Source organism: Balaenoptera borealis, assembly GCF_965194805.1.
Source record: "Balaenoptera borealis genome assembly, chromosome: 16".
NCBI lineage: Eukaryota > Metazoa > Chordata > Mammalia > Artiodactyla > Balaenopteridae > Balaenoptera > Balaenoptera borealis.
The window spans coordinates 49,994,488-50,020,963 of NC_138872.1; the positions used below are offsets into that span (position 1 = coordinate 49,994,488).

The following is a 26,476-nucleotide window of genomic DNA, read 5'->3' on the forward strand; positions in this document are numbered from 1 at the left end:
CGAGTCACCTCCTCCGGGAGGGCGGCGGGGACACCTGCGGCTGGGGGTCGAAAGCGCCTTGGTCGGGGAGGGAGGACCTGGTGGCCCAGCTGGACCGAACCTGATGGTCAGCCTCAGCCACTCCCGAACCCCGAGTGAGTCCTGACCTTTTTCTGCCTTGACTTGTGCTTGAAAAGTGGGCGGGGGGCGCTGTGGCGGAGGGGGAGGGGTGAGGCGGCCCTGGATCTACCGTAAACCGAACCGCCAGCCTCCTCCGAAGGCCGCGCTGCCCAGTCTCTCACCCTAAGCCGCACGGCAGCCTCACTCGCACACACATGCCCCTGCGTTCATGCACTTACACACACGCTCTGTACCCACTCACACTCATGCTCGCCCACGTGTTCCTTTACCCACACCTGTTTACACAGACTCAAATACACACACCTCCGCATACACACACTGTAACACTTCCATGCTCACTCTCACCCATTTACACACGTGCACACAACCACTGATGCACACTCAGTCGCACTCGCACCAAAAGCAGGATCAGAGCAGTGACCTCCTCCCGGGGCCCCTGTGCTCCCCACCCGCTGAAGCCCTGCTCCCCCAACAGGCACTCCCAGGCCAGGCTGGAACCCCTGGAGCAGAGGCGCAGAGGCGGCAGCACCATTTCGGGCGACCACTCTGTGCTCCTCCCTCTTTCAGGGCTCACCCACCAGCCCTGTGGGCCCATCCCTGCACTCCCTGAGTCGAACACAAAATGGCCCATCTGCTCTAGGCTGAGGCTGCTGGCGGGAGTTTTCCAGCATTCCTCTCCCTCTCTCCTGACGTTGCAGGAGTCAGTGGGGCACAATCACCAGAGAAAGACCCGGGAATGGGGGAGGGGGTGCCAATAGCAGGGCAGGGCTGACCAGGAGCTGTGAGTGGTGGAGGGGCACAGACTTCCCCCGCAGGGAGCAGAACTGGGACCATGGGTGTCTTAAGGACACTTCCGCTGGGAGCCAGAATACTGAGGCACATGAGGCCCAGCCCCTCCAGCTTTGGAGGGCCCACAAGTGTGTCTTCACAGGCCCTTTGCTGGTCTGGGACCAGGAGGGAGTGGTCCTCTCTGAACAGAGGTGCTGCCACGGTCAGATCAGCAAGCTATGCCCAGGGTACGACCGCAGACAAAGCCCTGGTCCTTGGCTACACAGAAAGTAGACAACTTGAGGTGGCAGCCAACTCACAGTTGGCCTTGGAGCCTGGGAAAGGGACAGAATCCTCCGACTGTCTCCTCGTCCACACCACAGGACAGAGTGGTGCCTGCACACTCTGGGTCATTTACGAACTCAGGTGTATCAACACAATTCCTAGGTAGAGGGAGACAATGGAAGCTTTGGAGGGGCTACAAGAGGACTCCTTCACTGGGGGCTGGGGTGGTGACTACAAGGGCCTTGGGGACACGAGGCAAGAAGAAGGCTGAAGGCTGCCCAGTGCCGATGCTCAGGGCTCCGGCTGCCTGCACTGCCACCCCTCCCATGCCAGGCTCTCACCCACAGAAAGGACAGTCTCTCCATGCCTGGCATTCTCGAACCCCCCCAGGAATAAGCATGCCTCGTCCACCTGGACGCTCAGCCTGGGCCGGCAGGGCCAGCGGCAGTGGTGTCATCTCTGGAGTCCAGGGCCTGGGCTCACCTCCAAAGCTTGCCATGGCCAGGCATCCAGTGCTGCCAGGTCTCGTGCAGTGGGTGCTGCGGGGTACCCAGGCCCCCTCCATGACCCAGACACTCATTCCCAGCTGCCAGGAGCACAGCCATAGCTGGCTCACAGCTGAGAAAGGTGCCCATCCCCCAGTCCCCCCACCTCAACCCCCGCCCCACCAGGAGTCACCTTCAGTGAATGAGAGCTGCATTGCCCCAAGTAACACCCCCTCCCCAGAGAGGGTGGTCTATGTGTCCAGTCACAGCTATGTGGCTTCCCCCTGGTTCATTCGTTCGGGTTACCTCCAAAAGACCCTCTCAGCTCCAGTGGGACCCCCAGCAGCCTCTGTTGCAAACCCTTGCCCCTCACAGGTGTGGCTCCCAAGTACACCCTGGCAGGCAAACCCAGGAATCCCCAGGTTCTCAGCCCACCGAGCCTCCTGAGCGAGGACCCGGGTATCAGAAGGACAGTATGAGCAGAGGCCTGGACCCAGTCCACAGGGACACGTGTGTGCACACACATGTGCTGTGCCTCACACCTGGCCCACTGCCCTGTGTTCTGGTGGAGGAGGCCCTGACATGGAAACCCAGCTCCCTGTCCCTCTTTTTCCTTTTCCCAGGCCCTGGAAATAGAAATCAGCTGCAATTGCCCAGTATGTGCACAGGTGACTGGGGATGGGCAAGTGTCTGGAGCACCCCCTGACTACACTTCACTCTAGGACCTGAGGGGGTGGCAGTCCTGACCACTGAGAGGAATCCCCACCAGCCACTCTGGAATCAGCTCAGCAAGCCAGCCTGAGCTTTGGGGGGCCTGAATGGGCCCGGGACCAGCCCCTGGCTATTTGGGGAAGAAGCAGAAGTGGGCCAGACCAGCCAGGGCCTGAAGTCACTGTCTATTTGAGGCAGCTGCCCCTCCCCACGTCTTGGGGCCTGGCAAGGGGGCCCTTAAGTACCTGGCCTCAGGGCCCGGCAGCACTGGCAGCACAGCCCCGGGAAGGGAAGATGCAGCCCACAGCTGCTCGCTCTGCCCAAGGAGCCTCCGAGCCCCCAGGACCCATCAGCTGCGCAGGGCCCCAGAGGCCGCCCTGCTGAGATGGCACCCCCCAGAAGGTGCTGCCCCTTTCACGGTGTTAGCTGCCCCTACATAGAGAGAAGAACAGTGAACAGTGTGCTGGGTAGGAACAGTGCTGGCCTCTGTGGCTGCTGGAGCCGCCGTCCTTTCTCTCAAGGCTCCAGGGTCTGACGGCTCCTCTGGGGGCCATGGCTGGCCTGGCAGGGCACAGAGCAACTCACCCCAGTACTGGCCCCTTTCAAAGCATTGAGGGTGTCCTCACCTTCATCCTCCACTGACATCCTCCAAAGAGCCTCTCCCAGCCCAGAAGCAGGGCACTCTGGGGATGAGAAGAGAAGGCCCCAGGCCCCTCCTCCCACCGAGACCACCTTCTTACCCCCAGCCTGCCTGCCCTGTAGGCCACAGTGGGAATGCTCAGCCCACCACTTCCAGCCTGTGGTGGAGCCTCAGACCACAAACCAGGAAGTGGGGGGGTGGGGGGAAGGGGGGCAGAGGTTGTGCAAGGCCCTGCACTCAGGCTGGAACATCTGGAGAAGGGGTTGCTGGCTCCAGCCCTGCCTCCTCCTCCTGGGCTGTCCTCCAAGCCTCTCTTTCCTCATCTTCAAGTTGGGAAAAAGACGCCCCTCTGGGAATGCGTGGACTCCCCATGATTTCTACAAGGACCATGCACTATTTGTGAAATCAAAATGAAAATGAATACAAAACCGCACCCACCCTGCCCCTGCCCCCACCAGGGGGACTGGCCCAACTGTAGCCTCAGTTTCCCTCCCAGAGCAGGGAGAGGGGGAAGGGAGGAGGGAAGGGAGGCTGGGCACACAGGAAGGCAGGAGGGGGAGTCATTGTTCAGGCAGAATGGCTGCAGTGGGTAAGGAGGAAAGAAAGGGGTGAGAGTCACATCCAGGCCCGCCTCACAAGCACTCATTGACGACACACTGCCCACCCCCGGAAGGAAGCGGCACAAAGTGCCACAGACAGCTGGGTGGCTTCCAGCAGGCGGCTGAAAGGCTGCTGCTCCTCCCTCCGCAGGAAGTCCTGGTTGGGGCCCTGGGGGGAGCAGGGAGTACAGCTGGGCCTGGGCCTGGGCTGGAGTTGAGCTCCTGGGCTGGTCCACGGAGGAGGAGGAGGAGTTGGAGACCAGGACTCTCCCAGCTGGACTTGCCCTGAGACCAGGTGCCACACTCGCTCATCACAGGGTCCCAGTCACGTGGCCCGTCCAGCACCTCCCCCCGCACACACACACCATCCTTTGCCCAACTGTTCTCCAAGGCCCCACGGGTACCCCTCACAGGGCCAGGGTGACACAAGTCAGACAGCTCAGGACATGGTCCAGGGCAGGGGCGTTCCCCCTGCTGCCCCAAAGGGCAGTGGCATACCTCACACTGCCCCCAGCCACTGCCCTGCAGGAGGGGTGTTCGCGGGTCCCCACAGCCCTCCTGCTGGCCTCAGCCTCTTCAGGAGGCTAGCCATGCTCCAGCAGGCCCACCCCCGGACTTGGGCGGGCTCCTCTCAGCATCCTTCGGTGGTGGGAAGGGTGGGGGCCCCACTGCAGACACAGAATCCCAGGACCCATCCATATTGTGATGGCAGTGGTGGTGCTTCCAGAAAGGCCTGGGTCCAATTCCAGGACAAAGTCTTCCTGGCCCACTCCCCCGCCCTATCTGTCCCCTCCACCCAAATGCTCGGCAGGTATGGAGCAAGTAATGCCCCTCCGCAGTCCCAAGGACCAGGGGCTCCGACACCACCTCCCTCACGCACACTCCACGCGCACCCCACCGAACCGTCTGGTGCACCCCCAAACCACTACACCCCCAGCCAGAGCCCCTCTAGGGCTCAGTCAAGGTTCACAGGGACCAAGCCTCTTTCTTGGTGGTCTGACCACCAGCTGGAGGTCACCAGGTGGAGTGAGCGCTGCGGCTGCGGCGGGACCAGGATGCAAGTGGGGCGGGGGGCATGTCACTGGGAGGGGCGCGGGGCGGAGGGCTCCCCTCCACCCCAGTTGCCTGCTCCCCCTCCTCACACCACAACTGCCCCAGCAGCCCCGGGCCTTTGTCCCGGATGGGAAGTAGGGCGCCGGGCAGAGGCGATGGCGGGGAACTCCGGTCGCTAGCCCGGCCCCCCCCCCGGGGCGGATCCGCGCCTGCGCCCGCCCCCTCCCCCCGCCGGGCTTCCGTCCTTCTCAGCGCAGGCGCCGGCTCCAGCCCCGGGCCGGGCGGCGCTTCCGGGTGGGTGAGGGGGTGTGCTCCGCGCTGGGCTGGGCTCCGAGCAGGCAGGTACCAGCTTCGAGAGCCCTGACGGAACCGCCGGCTGCCCGCGCGCCGCGGGGCCCAGGTGAGTGCGCGCCCAGGTGAGCGTGCTCCTCGCCGGGCGCACGGCCTTAGGACTGGCTCGGGGGCGGACCCCCCCGGAGTCGCACCGCCACCGCAGTGAGCCCTGAGTGGGAGCCAGTAATGTGCGCACGGGCCGCCCCTCGGCGTCTGCAGTTCCCAGACGAGCGCCTGACGGCGGGGTTGGGCCGGCTTGGCTGCTCCACTTGCCAAAAACAAAGCCGAGGCCCGGCCCGAGGTCGCCAGTGAGGTCTGGGAGGAGCGGCCGCCACCGGTTTCCTGGTTACGTGCTGGGCGCTCGGCCTGGCTCAGACGCCCCCTGCCCCGAGCCCGCCTGCCGCAGAAATGACCATAGGGTTGGCTCGAGGGGCCACTTCCCCACACTCCTCCCTTCAGTGTCTGTCCCAGACGGATAAATGCTCTCCCTTTATTTACTAACTCATTGTTTGCCCAGGTTTTGATGGAGGGCTGGCGGGTCCCTTGGGTGCCCCCATCTAGGCTGCTGTTTTCTGCCCTCCACTGGCTGGGCCCAGCCTGGGAAGAGACCCTTGTCCCCAGGTTTTGCGTTTCTTCCTAACATTGGGGAGCGCTCGCTGTACCCAGACAAGTGCTTACCCGGCTTCTCATTTTATTCTCAGAACCATCTTGTGTGACAATGTTGGTTCCCTTTCTGCAGATGAAACAGAGGCACAGACACCTTAGGTCACTTTCTGGGGCAGCGGTCACTCTTGGGTGCAACGGCAGGGTCACCCCACTCTTCAGCCTGAGGCTCTGAGGCAGGTTCAAATCCTAGGTCTGCAGAGGGGGAGCCAAGGCCTCTCTGAGCCTCAGTCCCAGGGCATCTGCATGAGTCCCCCCTACCGCGCAGGGTGGGTCAGGGCAGAGACCCAGTGCCACCCCAGAGCCTCGGGGCAGGCCGGGGGCCAAATTTGGGCGGAGAACAGGGGCCGCAGCGTCCTGGAGTCAGCCTGTGGTGGGTGTTGGCAGATGCGCCTGGCTGCAGACAGGGTCATGTCAACATCCATTCTCAGCAGGGTGGCGGCTCCGGCTCCGGACAGCACAGCATAGAATGTCAGCACTTACGTTAAAAACAATGGGTCTGTCACATGCCAGGGAGGTACGGGAATCAGCCCCTGAGGAGGGTGTTTCCAGGCCTCAGTGCTCCCCTGCTGCTCCTTTCCTTGGAGAGCAGCTGGTCCCAGAACGGCCAAGCGCACGTGGTCAGGTTTCCCAGGCCCTGTGGCAGCAGGTGGGAGGCAGACAGTGCGCCGGTCTCGGCAGATCATCCTCATTCCTCGCACCTCACTTTTGCCTCACTTTTCCTTATTCTGACATCCTGGGTCATGAGACAGAGGATAGCTGGGGACTCATTGGGGGTCACACCCTGAGCGCTTGGGATGGGGCCAAGTAGACGATCTGCCTGGTGCTCACCCATGTGCATGTGTCAGGCCTTCTGGGCCATTCTAGGAGGGGTCTGGCACAGTGGGAGCCCTGCCAGCATTGGGGAGGGGTGTGGATGACACAGTGACCCACAATCCGTTCCTCGACCAGGCCCCACTGAGGTCACAGGTGTTTTAAAATTCCTGGTTAGGGGCAGGTGCAAAGGGCAGGGTTCCAGAAAGAAGCTCAGAAGTTCCTTTGGAGACCACGTGATGAGTGGCAATCAGAGGGTAGTAGCCCTCCTGTCCCAGGCTTGGGTGCCACTGTCCCCTCCCCAGGCCCTGCAGCTCTTTGCCACTCCTGCTTGTGGATGGCACGTGCAGCAGAGTGGCTACCTTGTCACTGCCGCCACCAGCCTGCCTTCACGTGCCGTCATTTCCCAAGTCCTCCTGGGTCCCAGCGCAGGGCTGAGCATGCCAGGTATGGCTCAGGTATGGCACTCTGTTTGCACAGGCTGGTTGCCCCTTTTTTGCACATGAGGAGACAGGCAGGCAGTTGAATGAGTCCTTGAGCTCCTGACTTCACTGCACAACCATCTATCCTCTCCTTTTCAGACCCTTTATCTTGTCCTTTCCCATTTCAGCTTTCGTGAAGAATGGGGCAAAAAAAGCAGCGACTGTTGGAGGCCAAGCGGCATCAGAGCCCGCCAGGTGCGACCCGGACAGCTTCCCCCAAGGAGCCCCGCTTGGGGCCACCCATGACCCTCGGCCCCCAGCGCAGCATCTATTTCTCAAGCCTAAAGGGCCGCCCTGCTCGCCTGGGATCAGAGTTTTTCGACCAGCCCGCAGTCCCCCTGGCACGGGCATTTCTGGGACAGGTAATGGAAATGTAGCGGCGTGGCCTCTGCTGAAGGGTCATCACCGTGCAGTGTCTGTGGGCCCAGCCCTCTCCCCGCTGGGCTCACGTCCCTGACTTGGCCCTGCGTGGCCTCATGCAGGCAGCCGCTTTGCCCACATTTGCTCCTGGGTAGCTTCACCTCAGTCATCTGGGGCAGCGTCTGGGTCCGGGGTCAGCTGGGAAGAATGCCGAGGTTGTTAGGGGTGCCTGCCTGCTCTGGGCAGTGAGGACGGGGCAGCTACAACATTAGCCTTCCCCCTGGGGCTGTGGGAGCATTACCCCTGGTCCACCTGGGATTGCCCTCAGGGCAGGTTTCTTACAAGGACCACGGTCAGTGCTGGCCCCTCTGTCTGTGAGGGGCTGCTTTTGCCTGCCCCGTCCCCTGACACAGTCAGTGCCCCTGCTGGAGCTTGTCTATGTGTGTAGCAGCTTTAGACACATGGCAGCTGAGGCCATGGGTACTACGGGCTGCCCAGCATCAGGATTGTCTAGGTGAAGGACAGCCTCCTTCTCCCCACAGTGGCTCACAGCGCCAGAGCTGGCTTCCCAGCAGCCCCTGCAGCTCCAAGTCCTGGGGTGGGAAACAGGACCGCCCAGGGCCCTCGGGGGTGGAGCCCGTCACCATGCGGTGTGTACATGGCGTGTGCTGCAGCAGCAGAGTTTTGGCCACATCCGTCTGGAGTACCATCTGGCTAGGCCTGGCTTTCTGGTCTTCCTGGAGGTTCCATGGCTACCCTGGGTCCTTTAGTGAGCCTACTTTTAGGTTAAAGTGGCCAAGGAGAGTCAGTTTCTGTGGCTAATACAAAATTGGTGCCAGGAACAGATCCTAAAATGTGAGCTAGTGGAGTGTGACCTAAAGTGTGACCTCATCGAGAAGGGACCAGAGTCTGTTCCCATGAGGATGCTTTCAGCTGCAAGGGCCAGAAGGTCCTTGTAAAAGCACCTTAAGTCAGGAGAGGTTATGATCTCACGTAAAAGGGCACATGGGGCAGGTGGGCCCAGCATCAGGTCGAGGGCCTAAGGGCCTCAGTGTGTCACCGTCTCCCCCTAGGCTCCCCTAGGCTCGCATCACTCCTGTTTGAGCCCGAGGGTAGACAGGGCGATGACCAGCAGAGAAGGGAGGGTCTCACCCTGTATGTGCCTTTGGTTAGGGAGGAGAGCCTTTTTCATTACCTCCCAGTGGATGTCCTCACAGACCTCTTGACCAGACTTGGGTCATGCACTCATCCTTAAGCAGGTCACTGCAAGGAGCAATGAGTTGCCATGACAACCCAGACCACTCTTGTGTCACCCTCTCGGCTGAGAAGGGTCTTGCCTCTCTCGGGACCCTCCACCAGCAAGGAGGAGATGCTTATGATGGGGGTGAGGGGCAGCCACCATCTGCTATCTGGAAATGATATCAGTGAAATTCAGGACAGGAAAGAAGACAGTGAGGAAAGGGCTGTGGGAGGCTCCTCCCCAGGCCCCATGGAGGTGTCAGGCTGACAGGGAATGCTCCCTCTCATCCCCTGGGAAGGTGGGAGGGAGGCCTCACCTGAGGTGCTCTGGCCAAGCCCACCTGTGCACACATACGGGGATTTATGGGCTTTGTCTCCAGGAAGGCCTCCTCTAACCCTTACCCCCGAGTCCAGCCTCCAGCACACCCCTCCCTGCCCCCACGACACTGACCCTGGCCGCAGACACATTGAGCTCCGTGGGCTAAGGCATGGTGGCCTGGCCATCCAACTGGCCTAAGGCTCTGGCCTAAGGACAAGGCAGGTGCTAGGGACAGCCCTGGTGAGGTGGCTGGCCCTGGAAACTCCACAGTGAACCCTGGTTGAGTCAGACCTGGGGCTCCGGACACGGGCATGACTGCTGGCCATTCCTGGGGCCGTACCATGGTGACGCGTGGCGAAGGGCAGAGGGGCTCCAGGCGGGGGAGGACTCAGCTCCTGGGGTACTCAGCGCTCCGCAGGCCCTGCCTGGCTCTCCTGTGGCCTACTCTGTTCTCCTAGGTGCTCTGCTGGCCTGAGAGCACCCACCCCTCTGGGGACAGCCCCTGACAACTGCCCCCTGCCCTGTCCTCGGCTGGCCCCTCTGTCCCCTCCTGGACCCACCCTGCCCAGGGTGCTGTCCGAGGCAACCGTCGCCAGGCTCGCCTTCCTGACCTGCTGCCTGCGCTGACCCACTCCTTGTGGAGCTCGTTACCCCCAGGCCAGGCCTGGGGCACTGCGGGGCAGCTGGTCCTGCTGCTTTCAGAGTTGGCTGGGTGGGGGCTGAGTGTGATGGTCCTTTGCAGTTAGTCCAGGGGGAGGGGGCTCCACAGGCCCTGGAATCCCAGGCGGGGCCCTGTGCCCTTCACACTGCTCGGCCCCAGGCTAAGCTTTAAGTCCAAGGGAACCCTGCTGAGAGGAAGTGCAAGAATTCACTAGTGCTGGTGCCCAGCCCAGCCCTGCCCGGCCTGAGATGGCTGCACGCTGTGGACAGGGCACTTGGTGAGCAGGGCCTGTGGTCCAGTGGTCCAGCAGGATGGAGGGGATGGTGGGGAAGAGCCGGCTGTACCTGGGTGTCCTATACCTATACACCCTGAGCTGGGAGATGAGTCCAGGCTGTGGACTGTCAGGGTGGAGTGAACCCAGCTCTTTCCTACGCTGAGCAGGTCTTGGTCCGACGGCTGGATGATGGCACAGAGCTCCGTGGCCGCGTCGTGGAGACTGAGGCATACTTGGGGCCAGAGGATGAAGCTGCCCATTCGAGGGGCGGCCGACAGACCCCCCGCAACCGCAGCATGTTCATGAAGCCAGGGACGCTGTATGTGTACCTCATCTATGGCATGTACTTCTGCATGAATGTCTCCAGCCAAGGTGAGTGGTGCTGGGGCTTGGGGAAGCAGGAGGCCTGGGCAGAGCCCCCTCAGCTGGCAGACCCTGGGAGGACCAGGTTGGCTAGGTGATTGAGCAAGGGGTTCCCTTGCTAGGCTAGGCGGGGGTTTCAGGAGCTTTGGCTGCACGGATGGTGGTTAGAGGTGCCAGGGGCCCCACAGAATAGAGGTCACGGGTTGACTTGAACACAGAGCACGTGGGTTCACGAGCCCACCGCTGGGCCCAGAGCTCAGTGCTGGTGTCACTGCCAACCCAGAGAGGACTTGGGAGGGGCTGATGTGGGGAAACAAGAGTGAGATTGATTTGGGGTGAGCTGGGCGCAGGCAGGAGCCTCGCCAGGCAGCCAGTTATGGGGTCTGGGTCAGTTCTCAACTGGGGATGATACTGCCACCCTGGGGAACATTAGGCAATGTCTGGAGACGTTTTTGGTCATCACATCTGTGGGAATCTCCTGGCCTCTAGTGGGTGGAGGCCAGGGAGGATGCTCAACAGTTCACAATGCACAGGATGGCCAACTCCACAGAATCATGGCCCCAAAGGTCAGTGGTGCCGATGGGAGAGATGCTGGTCTAAAGCTCCCGGGAGGGTCCACGCACCTTGGGGGACCCACTGGGTCTTCCGTGGGTAGGCAGCTGTGTTTTTTGAGTGGTCTCTGCTGGGAAGGAAGCGCCCAGCACCGTCTTGCCAGAGCCGCCGCTGAGCAGCAGCGGCGGGGGTGAGGGGTGGGTGGTGGTCTGCCCAACCCACTCTGGCTAGCCAGTGCTAGCGTCCATCTGCCGAGCCTCCCGCCGCCGTCGCAAGATGAATGAAGGCTCGAGGACAGTAAGGGGCTGCCGGTCACACACGTGGAAGGATTCCACTGACGTGTGAGTTGTGATTGCCCAGAATGGACAGCTGGGGATGCCTGATGCCAGAGCCACAGGGCCAGAGGACACAGGGAATCCACGACTGGCCTTGTGCCCAGCAGAAGGCAGGTGCTGTGTGAAACTTGAGTGACAGGGACTGCCCCTGAGGGCCCTGTTACCAGGCGCAGAGCTTATTCCGGTCGCTGAGCTTTTCTTTGGCGTTAGAACCAACCCCTCACGTGAGAGGAGACTGCACTTGGACAAGGGGCTGCAGTCAGTGAGGAAAGGGAGGAGCCCAAGTTTCTGCAGGTACAGTGGACAGAGCAGATGTGGGAGGTGGTGTGTTACTTTCTGGTTACATGACCAGGATGCCCCAGGAACGTCGAGGTTAGGGGAGCAGAAAACCACATGGGTACAGACAGGGCCAAGGGTCATCCAGGTGGAGTGAGGGAGAGGGGCAGCCGAGACCGTCCTTGCCTGTGGGGTGGAGGCCGTGCAGAGACCAGACTTGGGGCTGCGCGGTTGGTGCAGGCAGACGGGGTTGGCGGGGGGTGATGGGGAGGCCTGGTGCGACGAGGTGGGGATGTCCTGCTTGTCAGGAGTCTGGACTCAGGTGCGTCCCAGGAGATGGGTCAGCTACTCCTCCAGACCTGTCTGCAGGTGGTACCCAACTACGCTCAGGATGGAACCAGAGGGAGCTTTGAGGCCAGTGAGGGGAGTGGCCCAGGAATCACAGAGGGACTAAAACTCAAGGCTTTAGGTGCCCTTGGGCACATCCTGAAGTGCTTTGAAAGCTGGCTGGTTAAGGGGCATCTGGTCGCACACCCCCCCCCCACTTGCTGGCTGTGCAAGAGGCCAGCTCCTGAGTGCTGATGGGAAGGCCTGTGTGGCTGAGGCCTGAGAGAGAGACTGGCCTGGCCACACCTCAGGCTGAGCCCCTCAGACTCCCAGCTAGTGGGTGGGCTGAGAGGGGAGCAGGTGTCCCAGGACAGTGGCCTTGCTGGAGGGTCAGGGTGCCTCTGTCCAGGGCGCAGCAAGTAATCACTGTCCCCAGCCAGGAATCCAAGGGGGTCTGGACAGATGTGTCTTCTCGAGGGAATCCCTGGGCCTGGGTGTCTATTTGCCGTCCCACAAGTGGCCTGGTTGGGGAGGGGACCCCACAGAGGTGGGGGGCTATATCCGGTACCTCCTGCTCTGTCAGTTTCCGCACTGGGTCCTGGGGTGGGGCTCACCTGCGTCCTGTGCACACTGGTGGCTGCTCCAAGCCAGGCTTCCAGCTTCCCCAACAGCCAGTGGGGGAGATGGTTGGGGGACCCTGGGGTTTTCTTTGCTGACCTCACAGAGGGAGCCAGGGAGCTCCATGCATCCCCAGCTGGTGCCCATAGGAGGCACAGGTGCCTTGTGGGTGCAGGTGTGCAGGAGGGGGAGGCAGGCAGAGGGTCTGGATGGTGAGTGAGCACAGGTGTCACCCAAGCAGCTTTGGTCGGGTCTTGGGTAGCGGGGCAACAGCTTGGGAGGCTCCATCTCTTCCACAGGGGATGGGGCGTGTGTCCTGCTCCGAGCGGTGGAGCCCCTGGGGGGCCTGGAGGCCATGCGGCAGCTTCGCCACACCCTCCGCAAAGGCGCTGCTGGACGAGCCCTCAAAGACCTTGAGCTCTGCAATGGTCCCTCCAAGCTATGCCAGGCCCTGGCCATCGACAAGAGCTTCGACCAGCGGGACCTGGCCACAGACGAGGCTGTGTGGCTGGAGCAGGGCCCCCTGGGGCCCAGTGAGCCAGCTGTGGTGGCAGCAGCCCGAGTGGGCATAGGCCACGCAGGAGAGTGGGCCCTGAAGCCCCTGCGCTTCTATGTGCAGGGCAGCCCCTGGGTCAGTGTGGTAGACAGAGCGGCCGAGCGGGACGCACAGGCCAGAGCAAAGGCCAGCCGGGATGAGGATTTTTAATTGTTTAAAAATGAAATAAATGCTGTGTTTATAGAAAACAGTGTCACTTGTGTCTTGCCCAGAGTCCCCATCGGTGGCCAGCTCGTCTCTGTGGGAGGACCCGGGGCCAGCAGGCAGACTTCCTCCTCAGGCCTGAGGCAACCGTGTGTGGGGAGCACCGGTGCACCAGACACCCCCCCCCCTCCAAGGGAAAGCTAAGACAGCTACAGGACACCATTAGCCCAGGTCCTCGTGCCTCAGATGGCACGGGGGTGACCACTTGGCCATGGCCTCCTGGTGGCTAACACAGGACTGTGGTGGGGGGAGGGGCTGGGCCAGGCACCGGCAAGCTGGGGGGAAGGGTGCCTGCAGGTGGCCGGTGCTGGCCATACAGTCCAGGCCAGGCCCTCGGACCTGAAGCTCTGGACGGCCCAGGCCTGGGGAACACAGGAGGCGGGGAGGGGCTCTGAGAGAAACACGGGCTGAGTTGGTGTGGGCAGCCTGCAAGCCTCACTCAGAGGCAAGAGTCCTGGACGCTCTCCCAGCTCGAGCCTCACCTTCTCAGCTCAGAGCCCCTGAGGCTGTTTCCAGGACTGGAGGCGGGTGAGGATGTGGAGAGCAGGGGCCCCGTGGGGAGGGAAGGAGCCTGGGGTGGGGGAGGCTCCTTCCGGTGCCCCAGCTCAGGTGAGCAGGGCCTGGAAGACAGTGATGACCGGATCCTCGTGGGTGGTCACCACCAGGACACTGCGGAACTTGTCCACGAGCGCGAGCAGCTGGGAGCGCCGCGTGTTCTCGTTGTACATGATCTCCTCCAGGTGGTGGCGGCCGCGGAAGTAGTGCAGGAGCCTGGGGGGTGGGGGGAGGGTATGAGCACAACTACGGAGCTGGTGGCGGGGGAGGGGGGGGGGGGGGTCCTCAGGCCCCTGCCCCGAGCAGTGCCCTGGACCCGCTGCCCACCGTGGCCCCTGAAATATCACGCTGCTTCAGTGCCCTGATGGAGGTGAGGGCAGTGCAGGGTCAGCTGGCAGCTTCTCTGCTTCATGCTGCTGTGGCTCTTGGGGCACCTCGGCTGGGGGCTCAGTCCCTGACAACCTGACGCTCCCCGAACACCATACACCCAGCGCACCCAACTCAGGGTTGGGTGTGACAAGTCTGTGTCACCTATGGTGTGGAGACCAAGGGCCCCACCCGATCCCCATGAGGACAAGAACTTGCTGCTGCTTCCCAAGACGTGACAAGAAACACCCAGGAAGTACAGGAGAGACCCCTACATGCAGGTGCCAGGTGGGGACGGCTGTGTACTGCAGATGCCACCTCAACCAGTGAGGGCTGTTTGCCATCGGGATTTAAGCTGAGATCCACTTTCTGTCCTGACCCTAGATGTGGCCCCTGCTCCACCTGGCAAACATGCGGAGGTCCTCGGGGTTCTGTGCCGCGGGCACGCTGAGGATGGCTGCCCGTTCATGCTCGGACAGGCTGGCCAGCAGGTTCTCCGTCATCCTCCTGTTGAGTGGCGAGTCCCCACTGGGGAGCAGCTCTGCACTGGAGTTGTCCATGCTGGGGCTGGTGAGGGTCATGTCATCACTGCTGGCTGAGGACGGGCACAGTCAGGGAGCGGCTACCCCCAGCCCGAGTCATCTGCGCCCACCTGGGAATTAACTGCTGTGCCCTTGGGGAGCAGCCCCTCACCCCAAGGCCAGCCTGGTCATCCAACCCCTCCCACCCACTCAGAGGACAGGAGCCCTGGGCAGGCAGGTCCCGCACTGAGCCTGATGTCCAAGGCCCCGCCTTAGCCTGGGGAGTTGCCTCCCCCTAAGCCTTCCAGCTCCTCGTCTTCCCCAAGCCAGGGACCTGGGGCTCGGGGCTGCCGCCTTAGGGGGCACACCGTGGCCAAAACAGCTCCTTCAAAAAGGGACTATGACAGTCACTGTCTCCTCATAGGCCCTGAGCACGGAGGTTTCAGCGGTCCTCCGAGGGATGGGGTGTGGTCTGCTCTGACCCCAGGCTGGGCCAGGATGCTCCTGACTCAGCAAGGTAGAGCCTCGTCCTCAGGGAGGCGGGCGAGGGGGCCAGGGAGAGCTGCCCAGCTGGGCGAAGTGACATCCTCGGGGACACAGTTGCCCATGGGCACTGTGTGTGCACGTTTTCGAGTGCAGCCCTGTGAAGGTGCTGTGGTCATTCCCTGCGGCGCCCAAATTGGGCCTCCTGGCCGCCTGCCTCTTCCAAGGGCGCCCAACGTGCTCACCCCCCACCAGACAGATGCCCTGGGCAGGGGGTCCTACTTGGGGAGCCAAAGCTGAGGGCGTTGGGCGTGCTGAGGCTGCGGCCACCAACCCTGGTGGTGAGGGGCACGTCATCCTCCCGGGGGCGGGGCTCGTCCTCACTGGGCGAGGCCATCAGGCAAACGTAGGTGTGCAGCTGGACCAGGAGCCTGTGCTGCAGCATCCACACCACCATCTGGATGAGCTGCGTCTGCAGGACGGGCAGGCCTGAGACATGACCCCCAGGTCACCCCGGAGGTCAGGGTGAGGCCCCACACCTCAAGAGAGGGAGCGCCCAGCTGCCACCCGCTCTGCAACCCCAACTCCCGTCCAGGGGAGGCAGCGGGGCCACACCTGCCCTTGCTCCATCACATGCCCGGGCTGCCCACAGCTGTCCTTTCTTGCCCAGAGCTGAGGAGCAGGACCTGTGACACGGAGGACCTGCTCTGCCTCCTCTTCCCCAGCCCACTGGCCTCTGTGAGGACCCTGGACACTGTTCAGAAAGAGGCTGCTGGCAGCTGCTCTGAGAGCAGAAAAGTCCTCCCCTTGGGTCAACCTGAAAGCCTGCCCGGGGACAGGGAAGCCTGTGCAGGTGGTGCTCCAGCAGCCGTGAGTGGGGGCGTATGTGCACATGGTGCCCACGTCCTCAGACCCACACACCCGCCTGCTCATCCCTGGGGGTCCCTTGCTGGGAGGGGCTGGCTGACTGGGCATGGAAATAGGGGCATATGTGACCCAGTCACACCAAAGAAAATTGAAAAGGATTGTAAAATAATTAAATTATGAGGGACTTCCCTGGTGGTCCACTGGTTGACTCCTTGCTCCCAATGCAGGGGGCCCGGGTTCGATCCCTGGTCAGGGAACTAAGATCCTACATGCCACAACTAAGCCTTCGTGCCACAACAAAGACCCAGCGCACCCAAAATAAATAAATAAATAAATTTAAATAAATAAATAAATAAAAATTATATTAAATTAAGAGACTTCATCAGCACTTGAGCACACTCTGGGCCTGAAATAGTAGGTATGGAAGGCAGGTGGCCTCACCCTGGGACTGAGCAGAACCAGAACTGGGTCTATCCAGGCCCCTCGGGCTCGGCCTAGAAAAGCCACCCGCCATCTGGACCATCGGGAAGTTTCCGCTGGGGAGGGGAAAGGGTGAACATGCAAAGTGTGTCTTTTATTCAGCTGGCACGACCTGGCACAGTTCCTGGAAACCAAAGGTGCCATGAAAGACGGCATTCAGAACAGTCACGCTTGGCATCTAAATGAGCGAACCAACAGGGTCTCCTCCTCATTCACAACTTGAGTTTGCTTAAGCTTTTAAGGACTGTTTTTGCCTAACAGACCTGGCACTTATTAAAACAAATACTTTACTTTTGAAGACAAAGCCTTGAGAACACCCAGACCCATCTCCAACACCTGTCCCACCTGGCCCTGCCCAGAGCCCCAGAGCCCCAGAGCCCCAGGTTTGCAGTGGAGGGGAGGAGGCAAAGCCTCTCGGATCCAGGCTACACTCAACCCTGCCACAAACGCAGAACTCACCAGTTCGCTCCACACGTCTCACCCCTCCCTGGTGGCCAGCCCACCACACCCAGCACCCCTGCCTGCCTCTCGCCCTGACCAAGACCCAGGACCCCTTGGATGAGGAGATTCTGGGGACCAGTGAGCCCAGGACTTATACCCACAGACCCTGTGGCTACCTGGACCATGGCAGGCAGGGGAGGGAGTAGGAGTGTAGGGACCAGGCTCAGTGAAAGCAAAATCCCCTCTGCGTCCCCCAACTATGGGATCCCCAGGCCCAGAAGCGGGCACCAAGTGGCTCTGTCCTCCCAGGAGAGGTCACCGATCTCCTGCCAATTGGGCCTCTTAACTGTGTTCTAACCCTAAGAAGTGCCCACCAAGGGCAGGGGGGCTTCATGGGGGGAGGGACTTGCAATGCCCAAGTGTCTGCAGGCGGCCTAGCCAGGGACCCGGCTTCTGGTCACCCTGGCAGGGCAGGTACCACCTACACAGCAAGCACCTCCCCACAAACCAAGGCTAAAAGCACGGCAGCACTGAGAGCCTGGGATCAGGGACTGACGTCAGGTGGGTGGTTCCTGGGCTCCCTGAGCTCCTGAGACTCACCTCCTGCACAGCGGGAGCCAAGGGGTTCCTAAATTCTGACAAGGAGACTGGCAAGGAGAACTTAGCGAGGACAGATGGCAGGTCGTGAGATGGAAACTGGCGTGAGAACTGCTCAGCCAGCGGAGAGTACCTGGGGACAGGGGATGAGGGTCCGTGAGCTCAGCAGACTTCCCCACCATTCAGGCGTCTGCACCCTTACCATGAGCCTGTGGTGGGCAGGAGGGGGCGCAGCCTGGTGGGTGGGCCAGGATGGGTGCAATGACAGAACCCAGATGCTTTCCCCACACCACAGCCCCTATGAGCCCCCAGGTCAAGGCCAAGGCTCCCGACCTCCCACCAGGTGCCCCATGCAGCACCCACTGGCCGGCAGGTACGGGCAGGCGCAGACCCTTCCTGGAGGCCGTAGGTGCTGGAAGAGCACAGGCCAGGGGTGCCATGCAGGGCTGGACCAGGCCAGAACTGGAACGTGGGCCCAGCTGACCTGGGGAGCCACCACCTGGCTGGCCCTGCCAGCCACACCCCTGCCCACTCGGGGGCCCTGGGCTCTGGCAGCCAGGGGGACTCACAGACACACACTGGCGTTGGGAGAAAGCATGTAGACGTTGTTCTCACACAGCGGGTAGATGATGATGGCCTTGCCCCAGTACACCAGGTGCGCCGCAAGCTGGAAAACCTGTGGGCAGAGGGCCGGGAGAGCAGTGCTGGGGAGGCCAACCCACGCAGCCCCCTGGCTCATGGCCTCAAGCCTCTCCATCACTGGTCCCTGAGCCGTCCTGGCTGGCACCAGCACAGGGACGCTGGGGCACCCGAGATGAGGCCAGTCCAGCTGATCAAGGGGCTTGGCTGCACATCCTGGCAGAGGCCAGCCCACAGCCCAACAGGCGCCCAGCACGGGGACGGGGCTCCATGTGACAGTGGATGTGGGTCACTGCACCTGCCCCCACTCCACACACTCATCCCTGGAGAACATCCCACTGTCCTGCTGCCCTGGACTCTCAAGACATCAGGATGGGCCACACACAGACCATGATGCCAGGACAGGGAGCCAGGGTGAGACCACGGTAACGGGCACCGCTCATCCTGCAGCACCACGGCCAAGTGCCTCTGAGGGTGCATGCATACCTGTGACAGTGCCGGGGACACCTCTACCTCGTCTCGGCAAACAGGGCCTCCAGTGCCACACCCAACTCGAACACAGAGGAAATTTCAGTTCCATCGCTGACCCTCTTCTTTCTCAGCCCAAGTCCCAGTGCTGATGGCTCTAAAGGACACAGGCCCCCTTCCCTCCATCTCTGCCACCACCCTCGCCCAATGGGCTCCACCTCCCACCTCTCCCTGCAGCCAGAGCGCCCTCTGCAGGCCACAAGTCTGAAATCAGGATCACCCGGCTGGAGTCAAGCTGTCGGCCAGGAGACTCTGTTCTTTGCTTCCAAGCTGCTGTGACCACACGTCTCATCTCTGCCTCATGGTCACATCCGAGCCTCCCTCTAACAAGGGCCCACCCAGGTCATCCAGGATCATCACCCTGTCTCAAGGGCGTTATTCCCATCTGCAAAGTCCCACATAAGGAAGGTCACACTCACAGGTCCCAGGGATTAGGTCCACGGGGCCACTGCTCACCCAATCACAAGTAAGGTGTGATCCTAATTTTGTTATTCAAAGATTATGTGTTAATATGTATATAAAAAGCTTGGGGCTTCCCTGGTGGCGCAGTGGTTGAGAGTCTGCCTGCTAATGCAGGGGACACAGGTTCGCTCCCTGGTCTGGGAAGATCCCACATGCCGCGGAGCGGCTGGGCCCGTGAGCCACAACTGCTGAGCCTGCGCGTCTGGAGCCTGTGCTCCGCAACAAGAGAGGCCGCGATGGTGAGAGGCCCATGCACCGCGATGAGGAGTGGCCCCCGCTTGCCGCAGCTAGAGGGAGCCCTAGCACAGAAACGAAGACCCAACATAGCAATCAATCAATCAATAAATAAATCTTTAAAAAAAAAAAAAAAAAAAAAGCTTGGAGGAATCTAGGTTACCACTAGGATATGGAATTATGGGGACTTTCTCTTTTTCTGTTTATAATTTGTATGATATTTGAATTTTTATAAGAATATATTAATTTCATCATGACAAAAAACCCTCAAAATACTTGTAGAGCTTTTTTGCCTAGAATGGAACATGAGTGATTTTAAATCATCTGGTGACATTCACACCTGCGCTGGAGGTTCCAGCTGGGCTCGCTGGCCTGCCTCCCCACGGGGCCTCCGCTAGGTGGTTTGCTGCAGGAAGCAGCAGTCCCAGAGGCTGGTAAGGTCCACCACCAGGGCTGGGCCCCAGGGGGCGTCTGCACGACCACACCAGCGGCAAACCCTGATTTGCACCGGGTTCAGTGGGGAGGGGCATGGAAGGAAACAGCAAGGGGACCCCATGGCAAGGCCGGGGAGAGGCGAAGGGGACATCATCAGAGCTTTGTCTGTGTCTTGGGGAACTGTGAGGCACAGCATCCAAACAGGCTCCATGATGGGCAGCCTCAGGGGACAGTGAGGGTCACCCCCTCAGAGCTGCACACTCACAGGCATCTGCCGATCAGCCAGTACTGGTCAGAACACAAACTCCGCGGTACACACACAACAGCTAGCGCGTTAAATGTTCTGTGTCTCGTGGGTGCTAGGAAGGCAGTCCAGGAGCCCATGTGAAACACCAAGGCAGAGTCCGATAAACACTTTCAGACGGGGTGGACAAAGTCATGGGGTAGAGACAGGGGAAGGGCTTATTCTGGATGACAGAATCCAGAAAGGCTGTTTTGGGGAAAAATGGCCTGAGAGTCAGGCCTGGTAGACAAGCTCCCCTAACGTGCTAAGCAGCAAAGGCCAAGGGCTCCCTGGAGGTGCCTCGCAGAGGCCTAGGTGGGCCTGCCTCATGGTGCTCCACCCTTGGCCTTTGTAGGAGCCGCTGGTCCCTGGGCCAGGCCCTGCTGCCCCCTGGCGGTCACACAGTGCCCCGTTCCAGACCCTGAGTCCACCCTCAGGCTGTCGCTTGGAAGGCCCCCTGCCCCTGGCCTCCAACTTCTCCCTGTGCTCTTCCTTGGCCCCAGCCCCTGCCCAGGTTCAAACCAGATCCACGGGCAGGGCGGAGGGGCCCTCATCTGATCAGAAAGGGCAGCTCATGAGCACGTGGCTCAGCAAGGAGGTGGCACCTTGCACAGAACACAGGCCTGTGTGCCCGCGGGGCGTGGCGGGGGGAATCAAGGCCACTGGGTTTGGTGCTGGCTCTGCATGGCTCCCACATGGGCTAAGGCACCCTGCGTGCCCCTGCTTCAACCCTGCAAGTCCCTAGCCCTGGCTCTGGTCCTGTGCGGCCCCATCACCTGGCACCACGACGGCCTCACTCCTCTGCCGCAGTTTCACTGCTCCCTCCCTCCACAGAGGAGGAAGTCAATCCCGAGGCCCTGATCCCAGGTCGGACTCCAGATCCACCCATCACCACAGCAGGCCATGCAGCAGCCCTCAGCTGGACAGAGGCCCTCGGGAGGCGGCTTGAGGTGCCAGCTGTGATGCGTCCAGCCCCTCCCTGCTGCCCATCCTGCCCACCCAGGGTGTCTCCCCAAGCCCCCAGGGTACCTGCAGCAAGGCCAGGTCTGCGTCCTGGGCCAGCTGCTGCAGGTTCTTCACAGCAGACGTGGTCTTGATCACACGCACCAGGGCTGGGGAGCAGTCGATCGGGAGCTCACCCAGCAGGGACTTCTCGTCGCTGAGCAGCAGCAGGGCGTGGTACGGGCTGTGGGGCAGAGACACGGGTCAGCACAACCAGCGAGCCCCAGGCCCCTGCCCTGGGTGTGCACCTGCAGAGAAGAGGCCGGGGAGGAAGCAGAAGACAGCGCTCTGCCCTGAGGCCTTTAAAAACCTGCAAGGATCACCCACAGCAAAAACTAAGGAAGGCCTAACGGGTGACCTGGCCCCATCCCACCACCTCTGGGATTGCCCAGCAAACGTTCGTTCAAAAACCAGTGAATCTTTCCTAAGGAAAAAGTCCCAAATACAGGAAAAGCAAAATCCCCACTGCAGACTATGAACAGAACTACCTAGAAATACGCTTAGCAAGGAAGCCTGGGGCGGCGCACAGGCCTGGGGAGGGAGGAGGAACAGGCAGTGCTTTGCTTTCTGTCATCTCAACATTTTCTGTTATGTACCCAGATTTCTTTTTCTGGTTAAAAAACATTTAAGGAAACAAAGGACTTGGTGGAGGAGGGGGAGGCAGAAGATTGGGCTCAGCGCTTTCCTTGAAGGAAATCAGTGACATGAAGAAACAGATCTCACAAGTTCTGATCTGAGCAGGAGGTCCAGTGAGTACCACCATGAAGACACAACGCCTCCGGTGGTCGGCTCCCAGGCCCCGCCATGATGCTCAGCCCCCCAGCCCTGCCCAGGCCCTCGTCTGGGACCGCAGCACAGCGCCCCGCTTGGCCAGGCAGTGGGGGCCCGTGAGAGCCCTGAGAGGGCCCGTGGGGAACCTGGGGTGGTCATCCCTAGACAAAACTGGACACAAAAGCGTGTGTTTTTACTCTGTAAACAGCAGCGCCCTACCTGCCAATTTCTGTGGCAGGAAAGGGAAAAGACGATTCTTGGAACCAAGTACTTGGTAAACCTCAGGACACAGGAGAGCAGGGCCCCGGCAGGGTGTGCGTGGGGCTGGCACTCACCGGATGGCCTTCAGGCTCCGCTCGATGGCCTCGGGGGGGATGAGGCTTGTGGCTGCGTAGTGGATCTTATGGGGCAGGCAGAAGCTCACCTCCAGCCAGCTGTTGACGTGGAGCCGCACCACGCCAGATGTGCACAGGCTGCAGAGAGCGGGCCATTAGCCACCCACACAGCAGCTCCCAGCCGTGCACACAAGCCACACAGACCCCCCTGAGGGCGTCTCCTCCCGGCACACGGAATAAACTGCAGGGGGAGACTTCCAGAGCAAGAAAGCATCTTGTCCCAGACCTCAGTATGTGTAAGAGAAGAAAAAGTATTAGGAACACCCACAAAAACTGTATTCCTGGCCAGCCCTGGAATCTGTAGTCCAACCAGAGAGCCAGGGCTCCCGTCTCTGTCCCACAGGTTCAATGCACTAGGAGTATCCTGAGGCTGCCTCTGCACACCTGAGGAAGGCTCCATCACAGTGGGCTGCCAAGCAGGGCAGGGCCTGTCACCAAAAGGGAGAAGTGAGCAGGAGAGGACGGTCCTGCCAGGGAGGGGCCCATCCCCCTGCAGACACCAGCAGCCCCAGGGGCTCCACGGCCACCGCCCACGCCAGCCTCAGCTCAAACCTTAGGCTTCCCTCGTCTCCGTGATGGAACTTTGGTTCTTTCAAGCCCTGGCCTTGCTCAGGCCAGACATGGCAACTCTTGTGTCTGACCCTCATTTCTCACGTCCCACCTCAAACCATCTGTCAATCCTATCTGCTTCATGGCAGGGACAAAGTCCAGACCTTCTCCGCTCCGGCCCCCTCTGTCCGCCCTCCCCACTCAGACCCCCAGGGCTCCCACGTAAGCAGTCCCAACCAAGACCCCAGAGTGCCAGAGCCCTGTGGGACCTGCCCATTCTTCTCCGACCCTGTCTCCTCCCCGCCTCCCATGGGTCCAGCAGAACAGGCTGCCCTGCGGCTCTCCAGGCCCGTGTAATTGCCCTGGGCCACACACTCTCCCCCAGGTGCCCCGGGGTTCCTTCCCCCCTTTTCAGATCTCAGCTCAAGCGCCACCTTCTCAGTGGGTCAACCATGAGCCAGGCCCCACAGGCCGCTCACAGTTCCCGTGTCCTGTGCACCGGACAGCAGCACGACCTGCCGTCTGCTGGTCAGTGCTGCTTCCCGACCAGAATTCAGTCACAGGGTGCACTGCTCACCGCACAGCCGGTAATGGTGGGGTACGCGGGGGCACTGAGGGCATTTCCTGAATGGAGGAAGGAAAAGGCCCAAGGAACATGTGTCCGCTCTGGGGGGACCATCTCTCAGGAAGCCCCTGCCAGGAGAACAGTCTCTTAGCGGCGCCGTGCAGGGGGACCACACACAAAGCTGGGGCCACGGCTCCGTGGCATGGCACCTGGTGTGGACGCGGGGGGAGCGACTGCTGGAGCAGAGGGCAAGGGGGTCTGTGCCCAGCCGAGGTCCGCCTGCCCTGCCCGGGGTGCCCTCCCCGTCACACTCCAGCCCCACTCTGCTGGCCCTTCTGGCGCCCAGGTCTCAGGGCTCTCAGGCACACAGATGCAGGGTGCTGGGAGGCGCCCCGTGGCCCCCGCCCTGCGCCCACAGGCCGTTCTTACAGTCTCTCCCCACAGCTCCGCCCAGACGGACGGCAGAATCCATGGTCAGCAGTTTCAAATGTAAAAATAAGCTTTCATTGTCTCCAGCAGGGAATGGGCAACGGGCAGAGGACCGTGGGAAGAACAAAGAGCACGTCTGTGACCTCAACTGCCCCAGGACTCCTGCCAACACCAACGTCTGCTCCCTCTGCCTGTCCTGCCACCAGGGCGTCAGGAGAACCAGGCCCCCAGGAGCCCCCTTCAAGGGATGGTCTTAGGCTCTAAGCTGCAGGGGTGGGGCTGCAGGCTGTGGCTGAGTCTGGAGGGCAAAGGTTTGGCCACTGCTGATGCCACAGCCCCTCAGGGTGAAACCCAGGCACGAGTTTGGTGACTGTCACGATTTGGGGAAGAGACCCCGGGTCCTTCCCCAGGTCCCAGTGGAGAACACCGCTCTTGGCTTCTTCCAGAAGGAAGCAAGTACACCTGAGCAGACGGAGGCTCCTGGAGCCTCCCCACTCCTTGGCCAAGGGCCTTTGTGGGCTGGACGGCTCACGTCAAACCCTGAGAAACAGCATCTTCCGGGATCAAAAGTCACATGAAGAGACTCGCCCAGGGGACCCAGGGTAGTGGCTCCACTTGACTGGGCAACATTTATGCTCTCAGCATCTGTGTATGAGGGAAACAGGCAGGGGAAACCGGGCGCCAGCTCCTCCTCCATTCACTTCACCCCTGCTCGGAAAGGCTGGTGGATTCAAAATCAAGGCCTTCCTGTCTCTGAGCTCCCCTCTAGGACACGGCTCAAAGTGCCTGCTGGAATGAATACCACAGAGTCAGAAGTAAACACTGAGAGGCCTCTCATTTCAGAGGTAGCCGTGTGGGCTCCTCCAGAAGCCCAGGGATGCCGCGTGCAGGTCGCCGTGGCACGTGCAGAGGCCCCAAGCACTGGTTCGGGCTCCTGGGGCACAATTTACAGCCCTGCACTTGGGGGCTCCCACTCAGTGGTGCCGAGAAAGACATGGGGAATCGTAAGCAAACTGTGTGAACACGAGAAGCTGGAGAGAGCGGTAAGAAAAGGATGGGGGGAGGGTGCAGGGGTGTGTATGGGCTGGGAGGGGGCTCAGGACAGGCCTCATGGAGACTCAGCTGCAAGTGCCGAATCTGGGTACCAGGGAAACGAAGAGTCAAGGCCTGTGCAGCCTCTCCACCATGTCACTGTCCCCAGATCCCTGGCCACACAGTCTGGGCACACGCTGGCATGGGGTCCTCTTCTCTGGGGGGAGACACGCCCTCCCTGGGTCCCTAGTTTCCACGTGGACTTTACTCCATGTTCCCAACACTGGCGACCTCCTCCCGTGGGGCACTTGGCACTGAGGCTGGTGCCTCTTTACAAACAAACGGAGCTCTGTAGCGTGCAGACCCTAAGCGCCACCTCCAGCAACACCCGAGGGCCAGCAGCAGGCCCAGGCGAACCCCGGGACACCCTGGAACAAGCCAGGAGGGAGGGCGCCACGCTGGGAATGCCCTATAAACCCCACCGTCATCAAGAGGTGAGCCCGGAGCTGTGCTGAGGTCTGTCAGGAGGAAAGAGAAACGTTTGCCCTTGTTTCTCAAGTGTGTGCGGTTTTAAGACAAGACTAGCAGAGTAGAAGTTGGGCCCGAAAAGGGTCCTGGGAAGCTCTCACTTCTATTTGCCGGCAGTTAACGGTTCGGTCTGGGAACACTGAGGAAAAACACTGTCCCTGTGTGAGGCTTATCCGGCCCCTCACACAGCTCCGAGACGCCGCCCCGCCTGCGACTTGAGATAGATGCTCCTCCAGAGCCCGAGTCCTGAGGCGGCCACACCGGCCTTCCAACAAGCTCTTATCTTTCACACCCCAGACGACTGTGCACCAGCTCATTTCATCAGCTCACACCTCAGCATCCAAGAGAGAATTTCAATTCCTAACCTAACGTCCTCCTCTAGCCTCGGACCGGTCACCCTTCTTCCTGCCCCAGGCCAGAGGCCTTCGAAGCCAGCCCTGCACCCTCTGGTCCCAAACACAACATGCAGTGGGACGAAACTGCACATGACCCACGAGGTCTGGGTGGGCTCCAAAAGGCCAACCTTGAAATGTTAAAGTTTAAGTTAAGTGCGTTTCATGGCAACAGGGACTGAAGTTCCCAGGACACTTGCGGACGCGTCTGTGGGCCCACCCCTGCTCTGGGTGGGCAGCAGTGAGGCAGCATTCCCAGCGCACACAGCACCACCCGCAGGCCCGGGCCTGGGTGGCTTCCCCAGGCTCCCAGCCTCCCGGGCCCACCACAGGCCCTGTCAGCTCTGAGAACTCTTCAACAAACACTTCTTCGAGCCCCACGGAATCCACATCAAGGGGACTCCTGTTTACTCATCCCTTCAACCACATGCCGAGCACGAGGGCTGTATCACAGAAAGCGAGGGGACATACCTGACCTCGCGGGGTGCTGTCACTCAAGTCACCAAGCTGCACGGGGAGACACAGGTGCTGGGCAAGTTGAGGCGGCCACAGACGCGTAGGTCCCGGGGCACAGGACCACCAGGCCACACCACAAACCCGGATTTTAATTAAAGCAGCCAATCCAGAGCCATTCCTTTGCAAAGTCCCACCCCAACCCCTAACCTCAACCAGTTCTCACAGCTTCCAGCCTCTCACTTCTGCTCTGAGAATGCCCTTCCCAGGGGTCAGCCAGCAAGTCTCCACCAAGAAAGAGCTGCATGTTCCCCGCCACCTGCGCAGCCTCCCCTTCTTAGCTCCAAGGTGCAGTCCACCCTGCAGGAGCGGAGTGGGCCAGGCCAGACCCTCGAGGCCAACGCAGACCTGGTGGGTCAGAGGGAAGGCCACA

The 26,476-nt window shown here is 61.1% G+C and overlaps 2 protein-coding genes across 12 annotated transcripts in view; one reads left to right on the forward strand and one right to left on the reverse strand.

The window, feature by feature from the left end:
* Window positions 1-7: 7 nt before the first annotated feature.
* Window positions 8-13,020, forward strand: MPG (N-methylpurine DNA glycosylase). Of its 3 annotated transcripts, none has more exons than XM_082361595.1 (4): window positions 8-134; window positions 7,081-7,314; window positions 9,973-10,177; window positions 12,576-13,020. In XM_082361595.1, exons 2-4 carry the CDS (start codon window positions 7,093-7,095, stop codon window positions 12,980-12,982), a joined length of 834 nt encoding a protein of 277 aa, XP_082217721.1. In that variant the 5' UTR covers window positions 8-134; window positions 7,081-7,092; the 3' UTR covers window positions 12,983-13,020. The 3 variants fall into 3 exon arrangements, with proteins under 3 accessions (XP_082217721.1, XP_082217722.1, XP_082217720.1); XM_082361596.1 differs by lacking the exon at window positions 8-134 and adding an exon at window positions 4,900-5,077; XM_082361594.1 differs by lacking the exon at window positions 8-134 and adding an exon at window positions 4,900-5,061.
* NPRL3 (NPR3 like, GATOR1 complex subunit) overlaps window positions 12,964-26,476 on the reverse strand; it is a 34,652-nt gene continuing 21,139 nt past the window's right edge. For 6 of the 9 annotated variants that reach the window (XM_082361567.1, XM_082361565.1, XM_082361571.1 and 3 more), the window contains 7 exons: window positions 22,036-22,173; window positions 20,957-21,113; window positions 17,916-18,022; window positions 17,350-17,479; window positions 15,244-15,433; window positions 14,360-14,552; window positions 12,964-13,807 (listed from right to left, as the gene is read on the reverse strand). In XM_082361567.1, coding sequence (XP_082217693.1) covers window positions 13,642-13,807; window positions 14,360-14,552; window positions 15,244-15,433; window positions 17,350-17,479; window positions 17,916-18,022; window positions 20,957-21,113; window positions 22,036-22,173 — 1,081 coding nt within the window. In that variant the 3' untranslated portion in view covers window positions 12,964-13,641. Of the gene's footprint in view, window positions 13,808-14,359; window positions 14,553-15,243; window positions 15,451-17,349; window positions 17,480-17,915; window positions 18,023-20,956; window positions 21,114-22,035; window positions 22,174-26,476 lie in introns of all 9 variants that reach the window. The other 3 variants (XM_082361568.1, XM_082361569.1, XM_082361573.1) reach the window with 3 other exon arrangements.

What these genes read in the sequence shown, in the direction of transcription:
- MPG (XM_082361595.1), top strand. Translation starts at nt 7,093, where the DNA reads ATGGGGCAAAAAAAGCAGCGACTGTTGGAGGCCAAGCGGCATCAGAGC. An exon ending in CACGGGCATTTCTGGGACAG is followed by an intron (nt 7,315 to 9,972) that starts GTAATGGAAATG and finishes TACGCTGAGCAG; the next exon opens with GTCTTGGTCCGACGGCTGGA. An exon ending in CATGAATGTCTCCAGCCAAG is followed by an intron (nt 10,178 to 12,575) that starts GTGAGTGGTGCT and finishes TCTCTTCCACAG; the next exon opens with GGGATGGGGCGTGTGTCCTG.